Genomic DNA, 20399 nt, shown 5'->3' with positions numbered 1-20399 from the left:
GCCGCTCACGAGGAAATGCGACTGGGCTGGAAACGACCGGTATGCGAGTGGATCATACCGAAAGGACGTGTCAAGGAGGAAATCGTTCAAGACGCCGAATGAGCGGTTGTGAGACCACGGCAGGGAAAACAACGCACAGTCAACGTCGATCGTCCATACAGTGCCGTTGTGTCCATCATAGGTCCCAAGTCGTTCTCCATTATGGGTGTACCACACGTTGATGACGTGATCTTTTGAGCATGAAAACAAGAGATCTCCCTCGGGGTTGAACTTGATTTGAGTGAGTGAACGTTCGTGTCCTGTGGCATATGTAGATCAGCCTTCCGGAGCCGCAATTGAGATGGAATGCATAGAGACCTTGCAACAAGATGGGCCGCTAGGAGCTGCGTTAGTACCGGGGGATGAAGAAGTGGCTTCGACGTACCATTTTGAACGGCTTTGGGGGAGCAAGAGCGGTGGGAACGAATGGGAGTGAGATGGAAGGGTGTATGCGGGGAGCCTGACTCTCGCTAAGTTTTCGACGGGCTCAGGACCGCAACCCAATATAGAAATGTAAGCGCCAGAGCGCGACGGCTCGTGCATGGCGACACATCTCGCTTTCGAAGTTGCTGCATCCTCTCCGATCTGTCCTTGATCTGCATCCACCTCCATCTGTGTCCTGCTCTGCCCTCCTTTGCTCCTAGATCTGTTCCAACGAACTCCATCTGACGACATCTCTCCTCGGGCTCTAACCGACAACCTAGACCCTCGTCCTAACGTAACTCGCTCGTACGGCTCGTCATTGGCTGCGTCAGAAGTAAAGCCTACTGCGGTCCTTCATTTCGCCACTCACGTCGATGACTCTCTATACTGCAATATAGGCCCTCTCCCTTCCCTCGGTCATGTCCGCCTCCACGCAGGCCGCCTCGCAAGCGCCAACGAATCGCGGAGCGCGAAACCCGCTCGTCCGCATCGCCCGACAACGGTGCGGAGCTACCCTTGACGCCCCCTCGTGCTTTTGACTCGCACCCCCGCGTCGGAACATCCTTAGACGCATACACAAGCGATACAGCCCCTTCGCACACGTCGGACGTGGACGCAGGCCTGTGCGCCGACGACGGCGCCATGGCTGGCGAAGGCGCTGCTGACGAAGGCCCGAGCGGTGCGACGTGTCGGAGAGCATCAGCGGGCAGCGAGCGCGGGCCCGGCGGGGGCGGGAGTGGCAGGACGAGCGTCGCGGGGACGGATATGAAAGGCAAAGGGCGGGTGGGTCGGGCGGGGAAGAAGCACCCCACCCGCGCAGGGACCCCGACGTCGTCATCGCCAGCAGCCGCCCACGCCCACGTGTTGGAGGAAGAAGGGATGGCCTCGCACCCCGAGGGTGCGTCCCCCATTGATCGCCGCGCAAACGGAACCGAGGACAAGGATGATGCAAGTGGAGCGGGGTGCGTCCCGCAGAGCTTCGACGCCGGCAGCGCTCTGCCGACAACACCGCGGAGCCCCCGCGCTGCACCCACGGCGGTGCACGATGGCGAGTACTACATGGACAGCGCGGACTGCGTCGTCCGCGTGGGGGACACGCTCTTCAGGGTGAGTCCTGCTTTCTGTCTCGCCCACGCGCCGTCCTCTCCGCCTGAGTGCGCCCCAGACCGGCATGCTCGAATGACGTGCACGCTTGTGGGCATCGTTTGGCTCTCGTCCAGTTGATCCCGATGCTGATCTCGAGCCCTCCTCTCCCGATCGCCTGTGGTTGCCGCGCACGTTGTAGGTCCACCGCTACTTTCTGGGCGCGACTCGTCCGCGTTCCAGCACATGTTCGCCATGCCCCCGCCGACATACCGCCGCTCTCGTCGAGGGCTCATCAGATGACAACCCAATCTGGCTCTATGGAGAGTCGCGGAGCGCTTTCGGGCCCTACTCTCCGTCATCTACGCTCTGTACGTGTTCCTCTCGTTCAGGCCACACACTAGTCTAGTGTGCCCCGATTCCCCCCTCAGAGAAGTACAGCTGACTGGGTTCCCGCCACGCAGCCCGCTCCAGCTCCAAGCGTACAACACCCCGGCGGGAGACGTCGACCGTTTACTGACGATCGCAGAGATGACCAACAAGTACCACTTCGCGTCGATTGAGAAGTGGGCGGTCGACGCCCTCTACAACGTTATTTCCGGACTCCACGGTGCCCCCCAGGAACAGTACGCACTCGCCACATGCACCTCGGCGTGGATGAAGCGTCTCCTCGAGGTGGCCATGCTCTGCGACCACCCGCGTCTTAGGGACCTCGTCGCAGAGAGCTGGATGGTCCGGATCATCGCGCTCGACCTCCGCCCCGTCCACGCCCTCGATGTCGCCGACCATAGCGGCCTGCGCCATCTCAGGCTGCGCGTACTACGTCCAGCTCCAAGAGATGGGCGACGACTTCGACCCCGGCGTCGTCGAAGACGGCCCCGCCTTCTCCCGCGCGCGCTCCGACTCGCGCCATCCTCACCCGACCCGGGCGAGACGGACGGGCCCCGCCCCGCAGCGCCCACCCGCGCGACGCTCTCCCGCACGCAGCGGCAGCGGCTGCTCTCCGGGCACTGGTCCCTCTCCCGGCTCTGGGCGCGCCTGCGCGCCGCGCCGCCGCGGTTCGACCGCCCCGACGGGTGCACGTACCACCAGCAGGGCTGCGTGCGCACCTGGGCGCTCGTGTGGGCCGAGGTCGCGCGCACGGAGGCGACGCTGAGGCGCCCGGCCGTGGACGTCCTCGCGCGGCTGCAGGCGATAGAGGAGCAGCTGCTCGTGCACGCGGACCTCGCGTGCGCGCTTACGCCGGCGTGCAAGCGCGCGGCGTTTGCGGCACTGAGGGAGGTCGTGCTCGGCGTGCGGGTGGGGCTGGCGGACCACTTTGTGGACCTCACGGCGGAGGACGAGCCGGGTGGCGAAGGGCGAGAGGAGGAAGGCGTGGCGACGTGACGTGCTAGGATCCTGTTCTGAGTAGGCCGGACCGGATATCTTTATTCACATGGACATATGGACAGTATCTTTATTGCTGCAGTGGGTTCGGCATCAATGGCGAAAGGAATCACAAGTCGCAAGCCATCAGGTACGTTGTACTAATACCTCGGATTTGTCATCGGTTTTGCGGGATGATGGCCAGGGACGTCGGCCGCCGTCAGAATCCGGTCCTCGCCAATTTTACGCAGGTCGGTGCATATGTCGCCGAAGTGCTGTCAGATAGTTTGGGGGTGCTTTGCTTACGCGTAAGAAGGACAACGGATCATGGTGCCGTGGGGGCGCATGAGAAGGCGCACCAAAGCTTGTTGGGCAAGTGCCCGCCAGGCAAGGGTCACACATGAGCGAGAAAGATGTGAGTCAGTAAAACAGCCGAAGAAACAAAATCGGAAGTGGGCGCAGACGTCATGATGGCAGCCACCGATAACGTTGCAGGGTGAATGCATGTTCAAGATTTCGTGCGCGGAAGCGAGAGGCGGGCTAAACACGATCTTGCACACAGATCCTGAGGGCCAGCCGCGACCCTTAGCTCGCGAGGCGTTACCCGAGCCTCCATACCCTCTGCCGACGCGGGGGTGCCTGGTATTGGTGGTGAACGTTAATGTGAACTCCCATGTCGGCGCTCGGCGTACCTCTGCTGTTCGGATGCGGATCAGATGGCAGTGGCACATAGCCGCCTGGGGTGCTCGCGCGGCGCGCGCGAGCGGCTGGAGAGCGGGGGGAGGGGGAGATCGGCCAGCGGTTCCACCGCAAATACAAATTCGGGTGGGGATCGTGAACGAAGAAGGAGCTCGCGCGGCGTACGCGCGAGGGCGCGTCCTCGGGCTAAGCGGGAGAGCGCCGACTGCGAGCTTCCTGGGGATGCTCGAACGGCGTAGAGGATGAGGCTGTGGCGAGCGGGGACCTGTGGGCGGGCCGGAAGCAGGCCGGGCGTGGGTGTAGCAGAAGACTATGACGTCATGGGAGGTGAGTATGCCGGATCGAAAGAATCTGGGAGCCAGATCTCGCTGGAGATGCTTGCCCTTGCCCGTTGGCGCTGCGGGGGTCCCTGACATCATCCGAGGGACACACAGCGACCAAACAAGAGAGTCCGCATGCGGCTGCTTGCATCCTCGCGCGCGCAGGCTCCTGCCTCGGGCCGGTACCTGCACGGCAGAGCGCAATGCCCTGCAGGGCTGCAGGGCTGCCTGCGCACAGGACAGCATGCGCGGTGAGCGTGGAATGACGTCATCGGATTGGCGGGGGCAGGGACCATGAGGGCGGTGTGGCGCGCGTCGCGAAGCTGTGCCGCCTTGACTTCGCTCCGCTCGCAGCTGAAGAACCCTCTGGTAGAGGCCACCTGGCCGCGACGCCTGCCTGGGATGGTAGCGCGCTCGGATGGCGCAATGGCACACCCCTCCTTTCTCCACCCCATTGCGCTCGTGACCACTGCTGCTGTTCCCCTGTCCGCCGGCCTACTTCTCCCACCGTCGCCTCATAAGCATCTTCGCCTCGCCGTACTCCGTCTACACTGACACCCCCCGCCCCACACCTCGCCACCCCGACTCCCCCTTCCCCTCGCGCTACCACCTTCGCCAAAGCACATCCCCGCCCCGCCCTCCAAATCTCAAAAGTGTTCAAAGGCACCATGCGCGCGACCTTTCCGACATCGTCCCCTGCCCGGGACTTGGCTCCGAAGCCCGAAGCACAGCAGACACTCGCCGTGTCTACAGACGACCCATCCCGGCCCCCGCTCAACAGCCATCACGAACCCTCGCCACGCCCGCCTGCGCTTGGCGCCACTTCGCTCGCGCGGCACTCGTATTCTCCGACGACTGCGACCGGTGAGTCTCCCTAATCCTTCTCGCGTGCACCACCACGGGCATCGAATCGCCGGGCTATTCGTAGGACGTGGCAGACAAGGCCAGGGTGAAGCAAGGGCTAGCCGGCTACCTCTGGGTCTCTGGGCCCAGGGAGAGACCGCGCGACGCGCGGGGCACGTGACGGACACTGCGCGGGCCGGAGTTTGAATCTGGCTCTGGCAAACGGCCGCGGGACTATTTTCTTCACGCTGGACACCGCGCCAAACGCGCTGCCCTCGCCGCGCGCCCACCCCGCCAGACGGCCCTGGTCCCGTTACTCTCTCCGGAGCTGGCTGTAGTGCCCTCCGCCCGCTCTGCCTGTCCTTCCTTTCCCCCCGGCTTTTTTCTTTTCTTTTTGCCATGCCGATTTACTCTTATGCCCTTGCCCTCCACTAGTCGACCCGGCCGCCACCCCCACCCAGCATTCCTCCGGCCTTCCTCCCTGTAAATATCTCCTCCTGCCGCGCCTCGCTTCTGACACGTCCCACAGTCCTCGCTCCCGTGCTTGAGCTGCCCTCTCCCGAAGACCCTGACGCGCTTCCCCAGTTCGAGAACACTCCAGAAGGTTTCGTCGACCTCCTGCGCGTCACCGACGACAACACCATCTATAATCGGGCAATGTACCGCGCGCGGATGAGCTAAATATGCCAGATTCACGCTCCAATGGTTCTTCTTCCGACCCTGGACGACCCCCTCCCCGTGCAGAGGTGGTCGTTCCCTGGCCAGCCTCGTCGTCCTCCCGCGCGCCAGTCATTCCCGGCGCCGTTCTCCGCACCTCATTTCCCGCCCGCTCTCCAGAACCCGCTCCAGGACGCCCGGCCGCCCACCTCTGCCACCGCTCCTCCCTTCCAGGGCCACCCTCACCAGTACGCATACGGACAACGCGGAGCGTTCGTCGGACAATATACGATGTCCGGCCAACCCATGGGCATGGTGCACCAGCCGCCCCCGCATTTTGGGTACCCTCCCCCACACCCGGGTCTCCACGCTCACGACCATTCCATGCACGCGTCCCCGCTAAACCAGCACCTGGGCTACTCCCCAAGCACCCTCATGCCCATGATGCAGGCACACTCGCCCGTGTACTCGTATCCTGGACACTCGTCACCGGAGCACAGTTCGTCTTCCAGTCACTCCTTTGCGAGCAACCCGCAATTGTTCACGTCGCATCCGCGGTCGCAAACGCTCCCCTCCCCTCCCCCTCAATCTCCGCATTCCCCTCCGACCTCCGGCCCGCCTCCTCACGGTATTCCTGTTTCGATGGCGCCCCCACACCCCTCGTCATACGCTGGTCAGGCGCCGTTCTCGCCCATGCGCTATTCGACTCCACCGTTTTCATACCCCGCCCACTCATTTGCGCCCTCGCCCTCCCTATATGCGTCTCAGTACCACTCGTCCTACCCCCGGACGTATCCGCAGGCGAGCACGGATCAGGATGGTCATGGGACTTGGTGGTATCTTCCTCCACAACCTGGATCGAACCAGTTTGGGTCGTTCCAGAGTCCGTTCGCCATGTCATATGGCTCAGTCAACACACACGACGCTGAGCAACACCCGTACGGACAAGCGACCGCATCCCCGATAACATCCACCGCGTTCCCTTCTCCGGCGTCCATGTCGGGGCCTGACGCTACCACTACCTCCATGGGCCCAACCGCGCTCTGCTCGCCCTCCGTCCAGTCTCCTGCGCTTCCTTCCTATGGCCATATCACGCCAGACGAACCACCGCCGTTACAGCGAGGGCGGCCGCCTGATACTAAGACCTCACCACCTCTGTCTCCTCTTAGTGTCGCAAGTAGCCACCCAGGCGCTGAACGGCCCGAACAAGCGCCTCGAAGAGCGTATCATCCCAACCCGCCAGCGCAACGCTCGGAATGGGTCGCATGGGCAGGGAATGTCCCCTCCGACGCGACACACGACGAGCTCTGGCGCTTCTTCAACTCCCCGCCCAGCCCTGGATCGACAAGCGCACTCTCCGCTGGGGCTCAGTCCACTCAGAGCGCACCGGCTGGCCTGGCCCCTCCCTCGCTCACCGGCTCCTCGGCATCGACTGAGTCCCTGCACGGCGGCGTATCGTCCATCTTTCTCATCACCCGCTCAAATTGCGCGTTCATCAACTTCCAGACCGAAGCGCACCTCCATGCCGCGATCAAGCATTTCAACGGCGTGCCGTTACGGCCGAACGACCCACGTTGTCCGCGCCTCGTGTGCCGCATCCGTGGTCGTGACGACGACCTCAAGGCCGGGGTCGGGGGTCAAAGAGGTGCCGGCGTGCACGTCCGCTGGGTCAAAGAGAAGCGCGAACGAGAGAAAGAGGCCCTACGCCGGCTATCGAGCGCTTCTGGTACGTCGACGTCGTCCGCCGACCGCATCACATCGGCCTCGATGTCGCCTACCGATGCCCTACACGTACAAGGCCTGTCACTCTCGAGCGACGATGAGGCGGGTCTGGGCCGGCGTAGGAGGCCAGACCCTCACTCGAGCAGCTCCGGCTCGTACGCGTCGACGAACTCGAGCATCCTCACCACGAACTTCCCGAAGCGATATTTCATCCTCAAATCGCTTACGCAGGCGAGTGGCGTGCACTGCACGGTTTTGTGGTTTCTCGAGCTGACGTGTGCGCCAATCTCTAACAGTTCGATCTCGATCTGAGCGTCGAGAAAGGCCTTTGGGCTACGCAGCGTCACAACGAGGGGATCTGGAACAAGCTTACCGGACGAGCAAGGAGGTGTACCTCATCTTCAGTGTCAACAAGAGCGGCGAGTTCTATGGCTACGCAAAGTAGGTGATTCCACCTTCCATTCCTGGACTATTCCAACGACCTCGATATTAGGATGGCAGGCCACATCTCTCGCGGAGAACAGCAAGTTTTCTGGGCCTCACGCACCTCTCGAGACAGCCCCACGACGAAAGGGAAGGAGAAGGAGGCGACGTTCTTCTCGCCCAGCGAACAGCGTTTCGACGAATCGCCCTTCCCGATGTCACCGGAGAGTAGGTCCATGCTTGGTTCAACCCCGGCCTCGTCGGCGCCGCTAACGGAGCGCAAGGGAAGGAGCAGAACTCTGCCCCCGCTGAGATGTTCCAGCCTCACCATCGACTCAGCCAAGCGACGGAAGGACCGCATACGGCGGCGCAAGCCAGCTTCGACATTCACGCCCTGAGGCCCGTCGCAGCTCTCATCGCAACCCAGCACAAGTCGCAGTCCGTTCCTCGACCTGAGATTGAACTCGACAAGTCGGCACCGTTTCGGGCGATGCGAAATCCAGAAACCGTGGAATCCGTTCGTCCGTTGGGAGCTCCCCCTTGCGGTCCGTCCCCGAACAGGAGGAGCGCAGTCCAGGTGGAGGCCGCGACACAGGCAAGGCCATCGACACCTCGGCCGCCGCGACGCCCATTGCGATTTCCCCGCGTCCTGTTCCAGACCGGGACGGCCAGCCGGTGGGCGAACGTTCCCGTGCCCAGGACGACGGTCCCACCTGGGGCGAGTCTTTCCGCATCGAGTGGATCCGCACCGACCGCCTTCCGTTCACGCGCACCCGGCACCTGCGCAACCCGTGGAACCACGACCGGGAGGTCAAGGTTTCGCGCGACGGGACCGAGTTGGAGCCTGGTGTCGGGCAAGCGCTCCTCGACGAGTGGGACAAGCCCGAACCGCCGCCCCCAGCAGCCAGCGCCTCTGTCGACGTCGGCCGACGTCTAACTGGCCGCGGGTCGATCTCTGCGGATGTGCTCTCTCCACAGGCGCACTCTCGGTCTGAGAATCAAAAGAAAGAGGGTGCCAGGTAATGGACGCCGGATATTCGCTTGACACGGACGATACATCGCCGCTTGTTCCCTCCCCCTCCCGCTCTTTCACGCAGACTTCCGTTCGCTCCCCCGAGCTTTGCATGCCCGCCCTGCTTCATATCCCTTCCGTCGCCATCCATGCCAAGGGCTCTGGGTTGGTTTAACTCCCTGGGCCCACCGATCCCGGTGCCGATCATCATCCCCCCTCATCTACGAAACTGCTGCCTCGGCAGCGCTTACGGCACCGCACGCACGCACATACACGATGGCACGCACGCACTGCACGCTCACGTTATAACCTAAATCTTACCATACTCATCCCCTCGTCCGCGCGTCCGATCACACACGTATTGGAACTTGTAGAACCCGGGGATCTTTTGTTGCTGTCCGGGATCGTTCGTCCGCCATCTTGGCTATCGCACTCGCTTCTCAATGTTTTCGCGTTCCGTCACACATCTGTCTGTTCCTCCATCCTCACTGCCAGGGTTGTCTGTAGGGTCCACTTGTCGCTCTCTTTTCTTTTGGGTTGGCTGCTGTTGTCCGTCGTCGTCCTCGCACACGTTTCCGCTCGTTCGTTCGTCCGTCGCCCCCACATACGCATACACATTGGCACACGCACCGAACGCACACGCACACGCACCCTGCATCTCTGTCCCGTCCCGTCCCCGCTCCGATCGTTTGGTTGCTCTGTGGATCCCTCGCTCTAGCACCATTCCTTCCTCCCCGCCCCCGTCCCCGTCCCCCCGCGCATCGCTACTCCCTCCCCCCCCTTCGCCCGAATCATTGCACACGCATCCTCCCGCGACCCCATCTGGTGTATCCATAGTAGATCTGTCTCTCGTCGCTCTATCGCATACTGTAATCCCTCGCTCGTATCATGTGGCATTATACACGACACTGGATGCGCCGATGTGCGCCAGGCTTCTTGCGTGCCGTCCACGCTGGCTGAAACAACTTGTTCGATGGCTCGCTGAATGGCTGAAGTCTGCAGCCGCTCCATTCCGTGTACGTGGCGTGTCGGCGCACTTTACGTTTCGGATGCTCGTCGTCCGCCCGACCGCATCGCGGCGTGTTGCGACTGGGCGGAAATCACTACCGCAGCAGTTCCTTGTGCGCTCAGCGAGCGAACTTCACCTAGGGCGAGTCGCACTCCGATTGGTCCGCGCCCAGCTGATGATTACCGTCGGGTCTCCCTGGACGCTCTAGAGCTCCGTGCCGGCTCAGGCTCTTATCGCCGCAGTTCATCGACATCGACTGTTGTTGGAGCTCCACCGCTCTCGTGGAGACCTCCTAAGGGCCGTCGTACGGGGAACGGTCGAGTTGTCGGCATTGCGCGGGTCCGACGCCAGAACCAGTGGCGGTGCTCATAAGAAGGAGCGGCGACTCGCGGCAGCCCTGGCTGACGTCCCTGGCTTGTGGTGTCCGCACAGGTACGCGGCGGTTCATGGAAAAAGGTTAAACAAGAACCACTGACAGGTTACTGCGCGAATATGTGACGACGCTGTGATACGCACCAGAATGAAAATTGATCGCGTGGATACACACTGGCCTCGGGGATTGCGGGGCCGGGGAGGCTCATGTCTGGAACATGAACGGCGGTAAAACTTATGTTTTGGCGGATCCCAGGAGGGCGCGCTATTGCGGAGCTGGCGGAGTTCAATCTGAGGGGGAAGTGCGGGCCGCCTCGGCTCAAATGGAGAGCACGCGAGTCGCGTCGCGACGGTCATGTGATCGCGTTACCTCATGTTCGACTTGACGCGACCGCGTGTTCGATCCCTCCCAAGCCAACCTCACTGCAAACACCTTTCCTAGGCTCTAGCCGACGCGGAGCTCCCCACGTCGCCTTCCTCTCACTACACTCTTTGAACCACCGCGACACCCATCGACGAACGCTCCGCACAAACATCTATAACAGGACACATCGTCCATACCTTGCTACATCCTCACGTTAACCCTCAAACTATTTCGGGTCCAAGTCAACCATGACGGGACAGACCAAACAACAGTATCCCAGGTTCATCAAAAACTGGAAGCTGGGCCAGAAGCTGGGTGCCGGCTTTTCAGGTGTGTGCAGCGCATGTGTCCATCAAGGTCGCTCGTTTAATTCCGGGATCTGCAGGCGCCATCTTCGTCGCAGACCACGTCCACACCGGCCAGCGCGCCGCCATCAAGCTCCAGCCCGTCGATGAGCCAACCCCGACGAACCGCTACGAGCGTGCCTTCTACCCCGCCATGCAGGGTGGGACCGGCATCCCGACGCTGTGGGCATCAGGACAGGCTGGGACGTGGGACTACCTCGTCATCGATCTCCTCGGGCGCAGCCTGGACTCGCTGCACCGAGAGCTCATGCTCAAGCAGGACGTGTGGGACCTCCGGAGCGTGTGCAGCGTGGCCATCCAAACTGTGAGCCCCTCGTCCTTGTCCCGTCTCCCGCCCCGTGCGCGCGCGGGCAACTCCTAAAGGAGCCAAGATGTTCGACGTCATGTCCTTCTCCTTCCCCCCTTCCCGTGCTCTGGATACCACCGTTGTCCCGCTCTCCCGCCCCCTGCTAGAGACATGTTGACGCTCGGTGTGCGTTCGTCGGCGCACAAAGATCGACAGGATGCGGTGGATACACAGTCGTGGGATCCTCCACCGGGACATCCAGCTCGGTAACTTCGTGGTGGGCCCGTCGCCGAACCACGAGACGCTGTACATGATCGACTTCGGCTTCTCCAAGTTCTACATCGACCCCGCCACCCGACGGCACATCCCCGACAGCAAGGCGCCCCGCGACTTCATCGGCAACTACTGGTTTTCGTCCGTGCGCGTGCACTGCCAAGGCAGGGGTGAGTGGTTTGCTCTGTGCCCGCTCTCCTGCGTCTCTTTTTTTTTTTTTCGCGTAAGCTTTCGTGCAGACACGAGGCCCCGAAGCGGGAAACGTGCCTGTGCGCGATGTCTTCGCGCGCCTTGCGGCTACATTTGTTACGACACGCCACGTCGTGCAGCCCCAACGAAGTTTCCATGATGCACGGTGTCGGTTATCAACACGACCCTTGCACTGTGTACATATATGCGCTATGTTCAGGCTGCGCTCCTGCTTCTTCATGATGCACCACACATATGTGCATTATGAGCTTTTCATCTGAAGCTGGGCCGTGAGGAGTTGTTACCGGAACACATTGAAGTTTCACTGCAGAGTGATGGTGCGAAAAAACCACTATTGCGATGAAGCTGTTTTTGATTTCACTGAATTTGACACGACTTGACGTTTGCATTATCTAGTACCGTCACGAAGGGATGACATGGAGGCGCTTGCACTCATGCTCATCCACCTGCTCACACCTTACGGACTAAGTTGGACGCGGAACGGTATCCCAATGACGAATGAGGCGCACGAGCGGCTGAAGAAAGAAAAACGGCTAGCTCGCCCCGAAGACCTCTGTCATGGTCTCCCACCCGTGTTCGAGGAGCTCCTGCGCGCATCACGCAAGCACGATTTCCAGGGCTGCCCCGACTACGAGTACTGGATCGAGGAGTTCCGTGCGCTCGCGGACGAGTACGGCTTCGAGGAGATCGACCGCTTCATCTGGCCATCGCCATGCCCCAAGGTACGTAACGAGCAGTACGCGACCCTGTGCCACACGCTGATGTACCCCGTCACGCCACCCTTGCTCTTTTGTCTCGGTCGTGTTTGCAGCCGACGGTGCGCGTACGGGCAGCGCCCAAGCAGGCGGCGAAGAAGAAGGCGGCCACGGCGGAACTCGAAGGCGTCCTGCAGGACCTCGCGGAGCTGAAACTCGGCGAAAGCTCGCGCCAAGCGCTCGGCGAGCGCCCGCACCTTGTCAACCGCGGCTCGAACGGGGACGGGAAGAGCAAGGACAAAGTGAAGGACTCGATGGGCAAAAAGCCCGCCGCTGGCGCTGCGGGAGGCAGCGACTCGGACGAGAACGCGCCCACACGGGGTTCCGGGGCGGGCGTGGGGCGGGCGAAGGCGACGCGGCTGGCGCAGCTCGCGCGTGCGGCCGGCGCCGCGTCGGACAACCGGGGGCTCGCGGCGGTCTTGCGCGAGTTCACGCAGGTGATGCAGGAGAACCGGTCGCGCACGTTGACGAAGGAGGGCTTCGCGGTGCTCGACGCGCTGCACAAGCAGCTCGCGGACCCGTCGGTGTTCGTGGCGCCGGCCCCGCGCCGACCTCGCGCGAGCGGAGGAGGCAGCGTGGGGACTGCGGGGACGGCGGACAGCGCGAGGGAAACGCGGTCAGGGAAGATGAACAAGCTGTGGCGGCTCGGGGTCGAGGCCAAGACGGCGGGAGACAACGGGCAGCTGGCGCGGCTGGTGAGCGAGTTCGGGCAGGTGATCTACAAGAGCGGGGGGCGGACGGTCACCAAGGACGGCTTTGGGTTCTTGAACGCACTGACGACCCGGCTCGAGGCATTGGCGTGAGCTCGGGCGGGGAGCTGATATCTATTGCTTTGTATGTTGTGAATATTGTTGTTGTGTACGTGCGCTCTCTGTCCGTGCGCTCTCGCCTGTCGTTGCCGGGGCGGACGATTGTCGTTGTATGTAGCAGATCTCCGGTGTACATTGTGTGCAGCCCGTGATGCAGATGCGCTTCGCTGGATGGATCATCGTGCATCATGACAAGGGGTGCTGAGGACAGGCGAGGGCATGTGGCATTCGCTCCGCAAACTGGGGTACCGTGATTTGGACGGCAGGTGCTCAGTTATCGCCTCAGACCCGCACCGGGACCGACTGAAGCGTGGAAGAGGAGGAGAAGAAACGAAGGAAGAAACATAAGTAACTCCTAGTGGAACCGGATCCGCGGAACACCGGAGCGCCAGCACGTTTGGAAGCTTCGCTAGAGCGCCTGTGAATGTCACCGAGCCCGCAGGTATGGCAGGAGGCGCGCGAACGTTTGTTGTCCGACGTCTGTCCAAGGACTTGGCGCGGTGCTGCCACTTCCGAAGATCTGACCCCGCGCGACCCCGCCTCGTTGTCTGCGCGCGCCCCATTTTTCGTGGCGTGGCCGGCGTGCTGCTCCGGGAACGTACACAACTGCTGGAGGTGGTGTGCGTGCTTGAGAGCCCAACCGTGGATGCGTGTGATGTTCGCAATATATCGGCGCGCGAGGATGCCTGGAGCTCAGATCTCAGAGCTGGGGGTCGCCCGACGAGCGCGGGTGGGGAGAGCGGCGAGCGGTCCCCAGCCTGGACAGATTTTGGATAGGAGGCCGGGGCCCCAGGTGGGGATCGAGCTCTCCATCGGCCTTGGAGCGAGCCGGACGGGAGCGCGGCAATGGGGAAATAAAAAATAATCGCAGACGTGGCGTTGGCGGTTGGGACCCCAACGCAAGACGCGAAGCGGAAGAAGCCGCCGCTCCCCATAAAACGCCTCCGCCCCAACATTTCCCCCCGTCCTCCTGCTCTCTCCCTAGACGGCCCTTAGACGGTTCCCGCTTCCATAGACGTCTCGCTCTCTAGTCTCTCCTTTGTCCCCCCACCGGCCGACCCACCATGGCCCCCAAGGACCCATCCGCCAGGACGACCATCCAGCAGGCACCGGTCGTCATTCCCGACATCCCTATGAAGGACATCCTCGGCGCCATCCCGTGAGTCTTCATTGTTCCTCACCGCACCCGCATACATTCAATGTTGCGTCGCGCAAAGTGCCCACTGCTTTCAGCGGTCCGCGCTCAGGTCGTCCCTCTACATGTGAGTGTGCTCTTGCACGCGTCTTTGACGTGTCATCACGCGTCTTTCTCATCGTCCTCCTCAGCGTCATGGACGCCGTGGTCATCGGCTGCGTTTACACTGCGACACGCTACCTCGATCCTCTCATCACCCCCGAGCACATCGAGCTCCCCCATCCGTACCTCTACACCGCGTTGAGCTTCTCCCTCTGGGCGCTGTACACGTTCTTTGTCGGCCTCTTCGCCACCGGCCTCTGGGTTATCGCCCACGAGTGCGGCCACCAGGCGTTCTCCGAGAGCAAGACGATCAACAACGCGGTCGGTTGGGTCCTCCACTCGGCGTGAGTAGCTGTTCTACGGGTGATACCCCAACCTTCCCGTACTTAGACGCTGACATGTGAAATTCCGCCTTCTCTTTCTCAATTCACTTGGAACCGTCGCTTCTGCCGCATCTCTTCACTTCACATAGACTTGGTGTCCCCTACCATGCATGGCGGATAACCCACGGGCAGCACCACGCTTCGACTGCTCACATGACCCAGGACCAGGTCTTCGTCCCTCGCACCCGGTCCCAGATGGGACTCCCGGAGTTCGACCCCAACGGCGAGGACCTCGCGGGCAGTAGCATTTCGATCAAGGTCATGGACGAGCTTTACGAGGCCCTCGGTGACTCGCCCATTGGCACTATCGTCGACTGCCTCCGGTACTTGGTGTGTGCTGCTTCTGAACATCTTCGCACTAATGTCGCTTACGATTATAACGCAGCTTGGTGGGTGGCCCGCGTACATCACTATGAACGCGTCCGGCCAGACCCATTTCCCTAAGGGCACCAACCGTGAGCCTGACTCTCGATGTCTGTGCGAATACCTCCGCTGACTATGTCACAGACTTCGACCCTACCGCAGTGATGTTCCGCCCTGACCACCGCAGCCAGATCATCGTCTCTAACGTGGGGATCCTGCTGTGGTTGGGTGCGGTCGGGTATTCGATCTCTCAATGGGGCTTCTTCGAGGTGTTCCGCGTTTACCTCATCCCTTACCTCTGGTATGCTAGTCGTCACCGAGTTGTTTATTTTGGCTCATGTGCTTCGTAGGGTCAACCACTGGCTCGTCCTCATCACCTTCCTCCAGCACACCGACCCAATTGTGCCCCACTACCGCGCTTCCGAGTTCACCTTCGCTCGCGGCGCAATGTCAACGCTTGACCGCTCGCTCCTCGGGGACCTCGGCAGTGTTATGGGCTGGCTTGGCGCGGTCTCCACGCACGGTATCGCGGAGACGCACGTCGCGCACCACATCTCGAGCAAAATCCCTCACTACCACGCCTGGGAGGCGACCTATGCGCTCCGCAAGCTCCTTGCCAAGCACAACATGAACCTCCAGGGCAACCCGGTCGGCTGGCGTGAGATCTTCCGCGTCATGAGCCAGTGCCGCTTCGTTGAGGACGAGGGCGAGATCATCTTCTACAAGAACTCGCGCGGTTTCGCGGCTGCTAAGACCGCTTTCAACGACAACACCGCGAGCGACTCGGGTGTGGAGCTCTTCGACAAGGAGGCGTAAATCACGTCTAGTGCGTGTCTTCGTCTTGTCATCAGTCTCATCGCCCTGGTCTCGTTCATCGCCTCCCGTTGCTGTCAAACCCCACGCTTGTAATTTCCCTTGTACGAACTGTTACCCTCGTCTCGGATAATCCTCCCGTCGGTCACGCATTCACCACCGTTCCCCCACATTATACGGCACACACCGATCGCGGTAAAACATGGCCACGTCATGTCACCTTCCTTTTCTTGTAGGAGAGGTCACGCTGCCTCCGTTGCTCGTCGCTCCTCGCCACCGGTCGACCGGGCGAGCGCAGCGGACGCACGCTTACACGAAGTAGAACGAGCTAGAGACGTCTTTAACGGTCGATAGGCTAGAGAGCAATAATGGATCGGAAGTTTCGCAGAACTCTAATGCCGTGTAGAATCGATGCTTCAGGTCCCCACCAAGGCCAGACAAACGGCCGTCGGTCGGCATGTATTGACAGTTTCCATGGGGCGTAACGAATGTACACTGCGCCGTGCATTTTTATACACGCAATGTGATCACGCGTGGATGAGAGTGTTTAGTGGAATTTGCCATGGAATGATACAGTGTACTGCCTAAGTTTTGGGGGTGGCATGCGGCATACGTCGGTCATCCTGTGAGGGCTAAGGCGAGGGTGGTTCGTACAACAAAGCGTAAGAAGGGGAGAGTATGCTCAAAATACCAGCAGGACCAACCGGACCTCCGCACGCTAAAGTACGAAGGGAGACACGGGGAGAAGGGAGAGCGGCTGGTGCGCTCACCGCCTACTCCTCCTCTTCCTCCTCTTCCTCTTCCTCCGCCTCCGCCTCCGCCTCTTCCTCCTCCTCATCCTCCTCCTCCTCGCGCGCGGCCTCTACGACGGCGGTCGCGATGCGGTCGAGGTCGCGCTGGCCGTCCTGGGAGATGCGGCGGCCGCCGTTGTCGGTCTGCTCGAGGACGCCGATCTTCTCGAGCGACTGGCAGATCTTGCGCTGCACGGACGCGGAGCAGTCGGCGTGGTGCGAGGGGCGGTTCCCGCGGCGGTTGCGGCCGCCGTGAAGCTTGGCGAGCGCACCGATGCCGACGTCTTTCCGGAGGTAGATGTGGCGCGCGACCGCGGCTGGAGGTGGGCAGGTGGGCAGATAGAGGGTTTTGGACGGAGCGAGAGGGACACCAGGGATCCGAGAAGAGAGGGCGGGGAAGGAGGAGGGGAGGTTTTTCGTTTTGGATTGTAGATGCAGGAAGGGAGAGATCGGGATGGGGATGAGGAACAGACAAAAAGATAGCTGGGACGGACGACACGCACCTGCGCGGACATAGTACCAGTCGGGGTCGTACGGCGCAAGCTCCTTAAAGGAGCCGGTTTTGACGAGGTCTACCCAGGTGGGTACCTCGAGCTTGCCAGACCGCTTGAGGTGGGAGGCGTATGCAGAGATGAAGGACTCCGCGCTGCACAAGCAAAGGGCGACGACAACGACTCCATCAGCACCGGTTCCGTACGCGGTGAATACGGACGCACCTGATGTCTCGTACGTTGGGCATTTTGAGGGGGGCGGCGGGGGCGGGAGACGGTTAACCTTGAAGAGTGCGGCGGGCGCGGCGTTGGCGACGGTTCTGTGGACGGGGCTGAGGGCGGCAAAATTGAGTTCGAAGCCAGCCAGCCGGACTATGCAGTTCTGCGCTTAGTCAGCAGCCATCTGCTGACAGACGCCCGCAACCGCTTCAGGACGCAAGCAGTGCCCGCCGTCGGTGGTCTGTTCTCTTCAGATATCACTTGACCTGCGCGGAAGGACACCGTTTGAAGCTAGGATGACCGCCTCAATCGCATGTCTCATCGCATGCATAAACTTTTCCGGCTCCGTCAGCTCTGCTGCGGTCCGTCATCGCCCACGGCCGGTGCTTGTCAACTACTCCGTGTCCAGAACCAGTGGCGGACCATAGCAGTAAGTGACGTCTGTCCATCCCAGGACAGACGTGGGAGCCGACAGACGTGCCTGTGCAGGCAGAGTCTGATAGAAGGTCGAGCACCAGCATGGTCTGACGTAGACGGTATCCGATTCCTAGGACGCTCGGGAGTCGGTCCCTTCAAAAGGGTACGTCGGCATTGCTCGCACACCCTCGTCGTCGGCGTACTCCCAGCCGCCGCCAAGTCGGCTCACACCATGGCATTACCTGAAAAATCCCCTCAAATTGTGAGCACAATACCGTTCTCTTTCTCGGATGTGCACTCATCTTCGGACTCAAAGTTCCCTCTCGAGGCAGGTGGGCCAGCGAGACCCCGGAATGCTGCTCCGACCACGATCCCCATCACAAGCTCCTTCACTGAACATGAGATATTTCAAGCCTGGGAGAAGTGTGGATCCACCGTACAAGACCATTGCGACCAGATGGTGAAGCGCTGGAAGGAGGAGATTGATATGTTTTTGGTTTTCGTGAGTGCCAGAACGCCTTAGTTTGTTATGTCAACAAGATAATCACTCACATGGTGCAGGCTGGTCTTTTCTCTGCAGTACTCACGGCGTTCAACGTCCAGTCATATGCGCTCCTCCCACAGGACAACTCCGATGTCACAGCAAACGCCCTCGTTCAAATCTCGGCTCAGCTCAGCAGTCTCACGATATCCGGGACATCCACCACCTTCTCCGCTCCGAAGTTTGACCCCTCGAATTCTCCCGCTCCTCGCTATGCAATCTGGATCAACACCGTCTGGTTTTCGTCGCTCATCTGCACCCTTTCTGCATCCTCCATCGCCATCATGGTCAAACAATGGCTACAGCAGTACGAACAAAGGCTCTCCGGAAATTCTCGAGATATCGCTCGGCTTAGGCAGTATCGATACGAATCTCTTCTCAAATGGCGTGTCGTCGAGATCATATGGATACTCCCCGTTCTCCTCCAACTATCTCTGTTCTTGTTCCTTGCTGGACTCCTCATCCTTCTCTGGAACCTTCACCACGTAGTTGCTGGTGTCGCTACATTCCTCGTTTCCTTGCTGGTCGTCTTCAGTTCAACAACCACCGTTATTCCAACGTTCAAAGCCAACTGTTTCTACCAATCACCACAAGCCTTCGGAGTTCTGCTCACCTTCCAAGCATTACGCAAGCTTTTCCGTCGCGGAGGGCACGACGTTTTTCGTGACTGGAATGCACGCGAGAAGGCCGAAGTCAACTTAGCACGCGACGATCTCGACTGCGGTTTGGCAATCAAGACTTACGAGATCACCTTGGACGAAGGGATGCTCAAGAGCGCCGTTATTCCTTGCATGTGGGATATCAGTACCGATCAACTCTCCTCCCTCGTAGAAAACATCCTTCGTACCTCAAATCGCTTTGAGCCCGTCATCCCGTGCATCCTTCATTTCTTCATCCTTGCCTCCCGAGATCCAGAGCCCAACCGACGAATGGTCAGCAAGCTCTTGAAAGGGTCGTTCTGGCCCCGCTTCGAAGCCAACTCGGAGCTCGGCGAGCTCTTTCTTCGTGCCATGGCCACTCTCGTGTCTCGGAACTTCGAGCGGGAGCTCGCTTTCTACCGGATGACCTGCTCGCTGTCGTTCTATCCCCTCGACTTGAGTCTCCGAGTCAATCAAGATACTATAGACCACAGTACGTCCCCTCGAGTCTGCACTCACCCCATCTGACCCGTTCTCCACATCGCCAGTCCTCACCGTCCTCCCCCGCCCCGAAAACGGCACCCAGTTCACCGCCCTCACGCGCCCCGGGCCTGACGACCTCCCACTTGCATACGCGTACCTGCTCGCCGTCCCGCGGCTCGTCCGCTTCCTCGCGCAGCTCCCCGTCGGCGCGGACCCGCACGCGCAAGTCCGCGTCCACATGCACATCGACGCCGTCTTCCACGCGCTCCAGTGCTTCCTCCTCCACGCCTCGCTCTCCGAGAACGTCGCCGCGCTCGCGACGACGCTCTGGGCGCTCCGCGCCGCGCGCCACCTCGAGCAGGTCGTCGCGCTCAAGACGGACGCGCGCTGCTCGCCGCTCGTCCCGCCCGACCTCGTCGAGCTCTACGCGGACGCGCTGGACGCGATTCAGAGTGCGGTGCAGCGGAGCGGGACGGGCTTTGCGGCGTATTTCGGGAGGCACAGGCCGGGGTTGGTGGGCGGCGGCCCGCGTGGGCTACGCGTTGAGCCGGCGGGCCTGGTCGAGTCGCTGAGGAGCGACTTGGGCGTGCTTAGGAGGCTGTTTTTCATGGTACCGTGGCAGCTTGGCGCGCGGCGCGCGGCGACGAGTGCGTGTCTCCCGGTCGCCCCGCGGGTCGGTACTGAACTGATGTCTTACAGGATCTTCCAATGCGCAGGTTGCAGGATCGCCATCCCCCACGCCTATAGTGGTCCCTCCGTCGTCTCTCGGAGAAGACAGTGGTGCGTCTGGGAGGGGGCGTTCAGCCAGTCCACGAGGTGAGCTTGTCTCCTCATCCCTGAACTGCGCGCAAGGATGATCCCATGCTCACGAAGATGGATACCACAGCACTATCTATCCACATCCCCTCCAGGCGCCCCTCCGAGCGGTACGGCCTGCGCACCCCACAGACAAGCGAGCGCGTGCCCAGCAGCTGCGACGCGCGCCGCTCATCGT

The 20399-nt window shown here is 61.3% G+C and overlaps 6 protein-coding genes across 6 annotated transcripts; 5 read left to right on the top strand and 1 right to left on the bottom strand.

Annotated features, from left to right (window-relative positions):
* Positions 1 to 1104: 1104 nt before the first annotated feature.
* Positions 1105 to 3314, top strand: BXZ73DRAFT_77692 (uncharacterized protein; the record flags this gene model as incomplete). The annotated part of the gene is made up of 5 exons (XM_048022718.1): positions 1105 to 1569; positions 1748 to 1916; positions 1955 to 2927; positions 3014 to 3061; positions 3116 to 3314. 5 exons carry the CDS (start codon positions 1105 to 1107, stop codon positions 3312 to 3314), a joined length of 1854 nt encoding a protein of 617 aa, XP_047877729.1.
* Positions 3315 to 6323: 3009 nt separating this feature from the next.
* On the top strand, positions 6324 to 8597 carry BXZ73DRAFT_90094 (YT521-B-like domain-containing protein; the record flags this gene model as incomplete). Its single annotated transcript, XM_048025503.1, has 6 exons — positions 6324 to 7382; positions 7465 to 7592; positions 7645 to 7817; positions 7859 to 8091; positions 8136 to 8225; positions 8247 to 8597. 6 exons carry the CDS (start codon positions 6324 to 6326, stop codon positions 8595 to 8597), a joined length of 2034 nt encoding a protein of 677 aa, XP_047877728.1.
* A 1982-nt stretch (positions 8598 to 10579) lies between these two features.
* Positions 10580 to 13023, top strand: BXZ73DRAFT_47244 (CK1/CK1 protein kinase; the record flags this gene model as incomplete). Its single annotated transcript, XM_048019845.1, has 5 exons — positions 10580 to 10661; positions 10717 to 11000; positions 11191 to 11425; positions 11862 to 12191; positions 12299 to 13023. 5 exons carry the CDS (start codon positions 10580 to 10582, stop codon positions 13021 to 13023), a joined length of 1656 nt encoding a protein of 551 aa, XP_047877727.1.
* Positions 13024 to 14093: 1070 nt separating this feature from the next.
* BXZ73DRAFT_90092 (fatty acid desaturase-domain-containing protein) lies at positions 14094 to 15828 on the top strand (the record flags this gene model as incomplete). The annotated part of the gene is made up of 7 exons (XM_048025502.1): positions 14094 to 14188; positions 14247 to 14291; positions 14356 to 14610; positions 14739 to 14979; positions 15035 to 15104; positions 15157 to 15313; positions 15363 to 15828. The coding sequence occupies 7 exons, from the start codon at positions 14094 to 14096 to the stop codon at positions 15826 to 15828; spliced, it is 1329 nt and encodes a 442-aa protein (XP_047877726.1).
* Positions 15829 to 16598: 770 nt separating this feature from the next.
* On the bottom strand, positions 16599 to 17355 carry BXZ73DRAFT_101573 (ribosomal protein S19e; the record flags this gene model as incomplete). Its single annotated transcript, XM_048014952.1, has 3 exons — positions 16599 to 16933; positions 17120 to 17262; positions 17333 to 17355. 3 exons carry the CDS (start codon positions 17353 to 17355, stop codon positions 16599 to 16601), a joined length of 501 nt encoding a protein of 166 aa, XP_047877725.1.
* A 620-nt stretch (positions 17356 to 17975) lies between these two features.
* BXZ73DRAFT_47105 (uncharacterized protein) lies at positions 17976 to 20225 on the top strand (the record flags this gene model as incomplete). Its single annotated transcript, XM_048019814.1, has 4 exons — positions 17976 to 18245; positions 18305 to 18345; positions 18421 to 19415; positions 19471 to 20225. The coding sequence occupies 4 exons, from the start codon at positions 17976 to 17978 to the stop codon at positions 20223 to 20225; spliced, it is 2061 nt and encodes a 686-aa protein (XP_047877724.1).
* Positions 20226 to 20399: the final 174 nt, after the last annotated feature.

Source organism: Epithele typhae (genome assembly GCF_022376455.1).
Source record: "Epithele typhae strain CBS 203.58 chromosome Unknown BXZ73scaffold_25, whole genome shotgun sequence".
Lineage (NCBI taxonomy): Eukaryota > Fungi > Basidiomycota > Agaricomycetes > Polyporales > Epitheliaceae > Epithele > Epithele typhae.
Note: the sequence above shows the minus strand (reverse complement) of the source record. Positions and strands in the feature narration are given on the sequence as shown.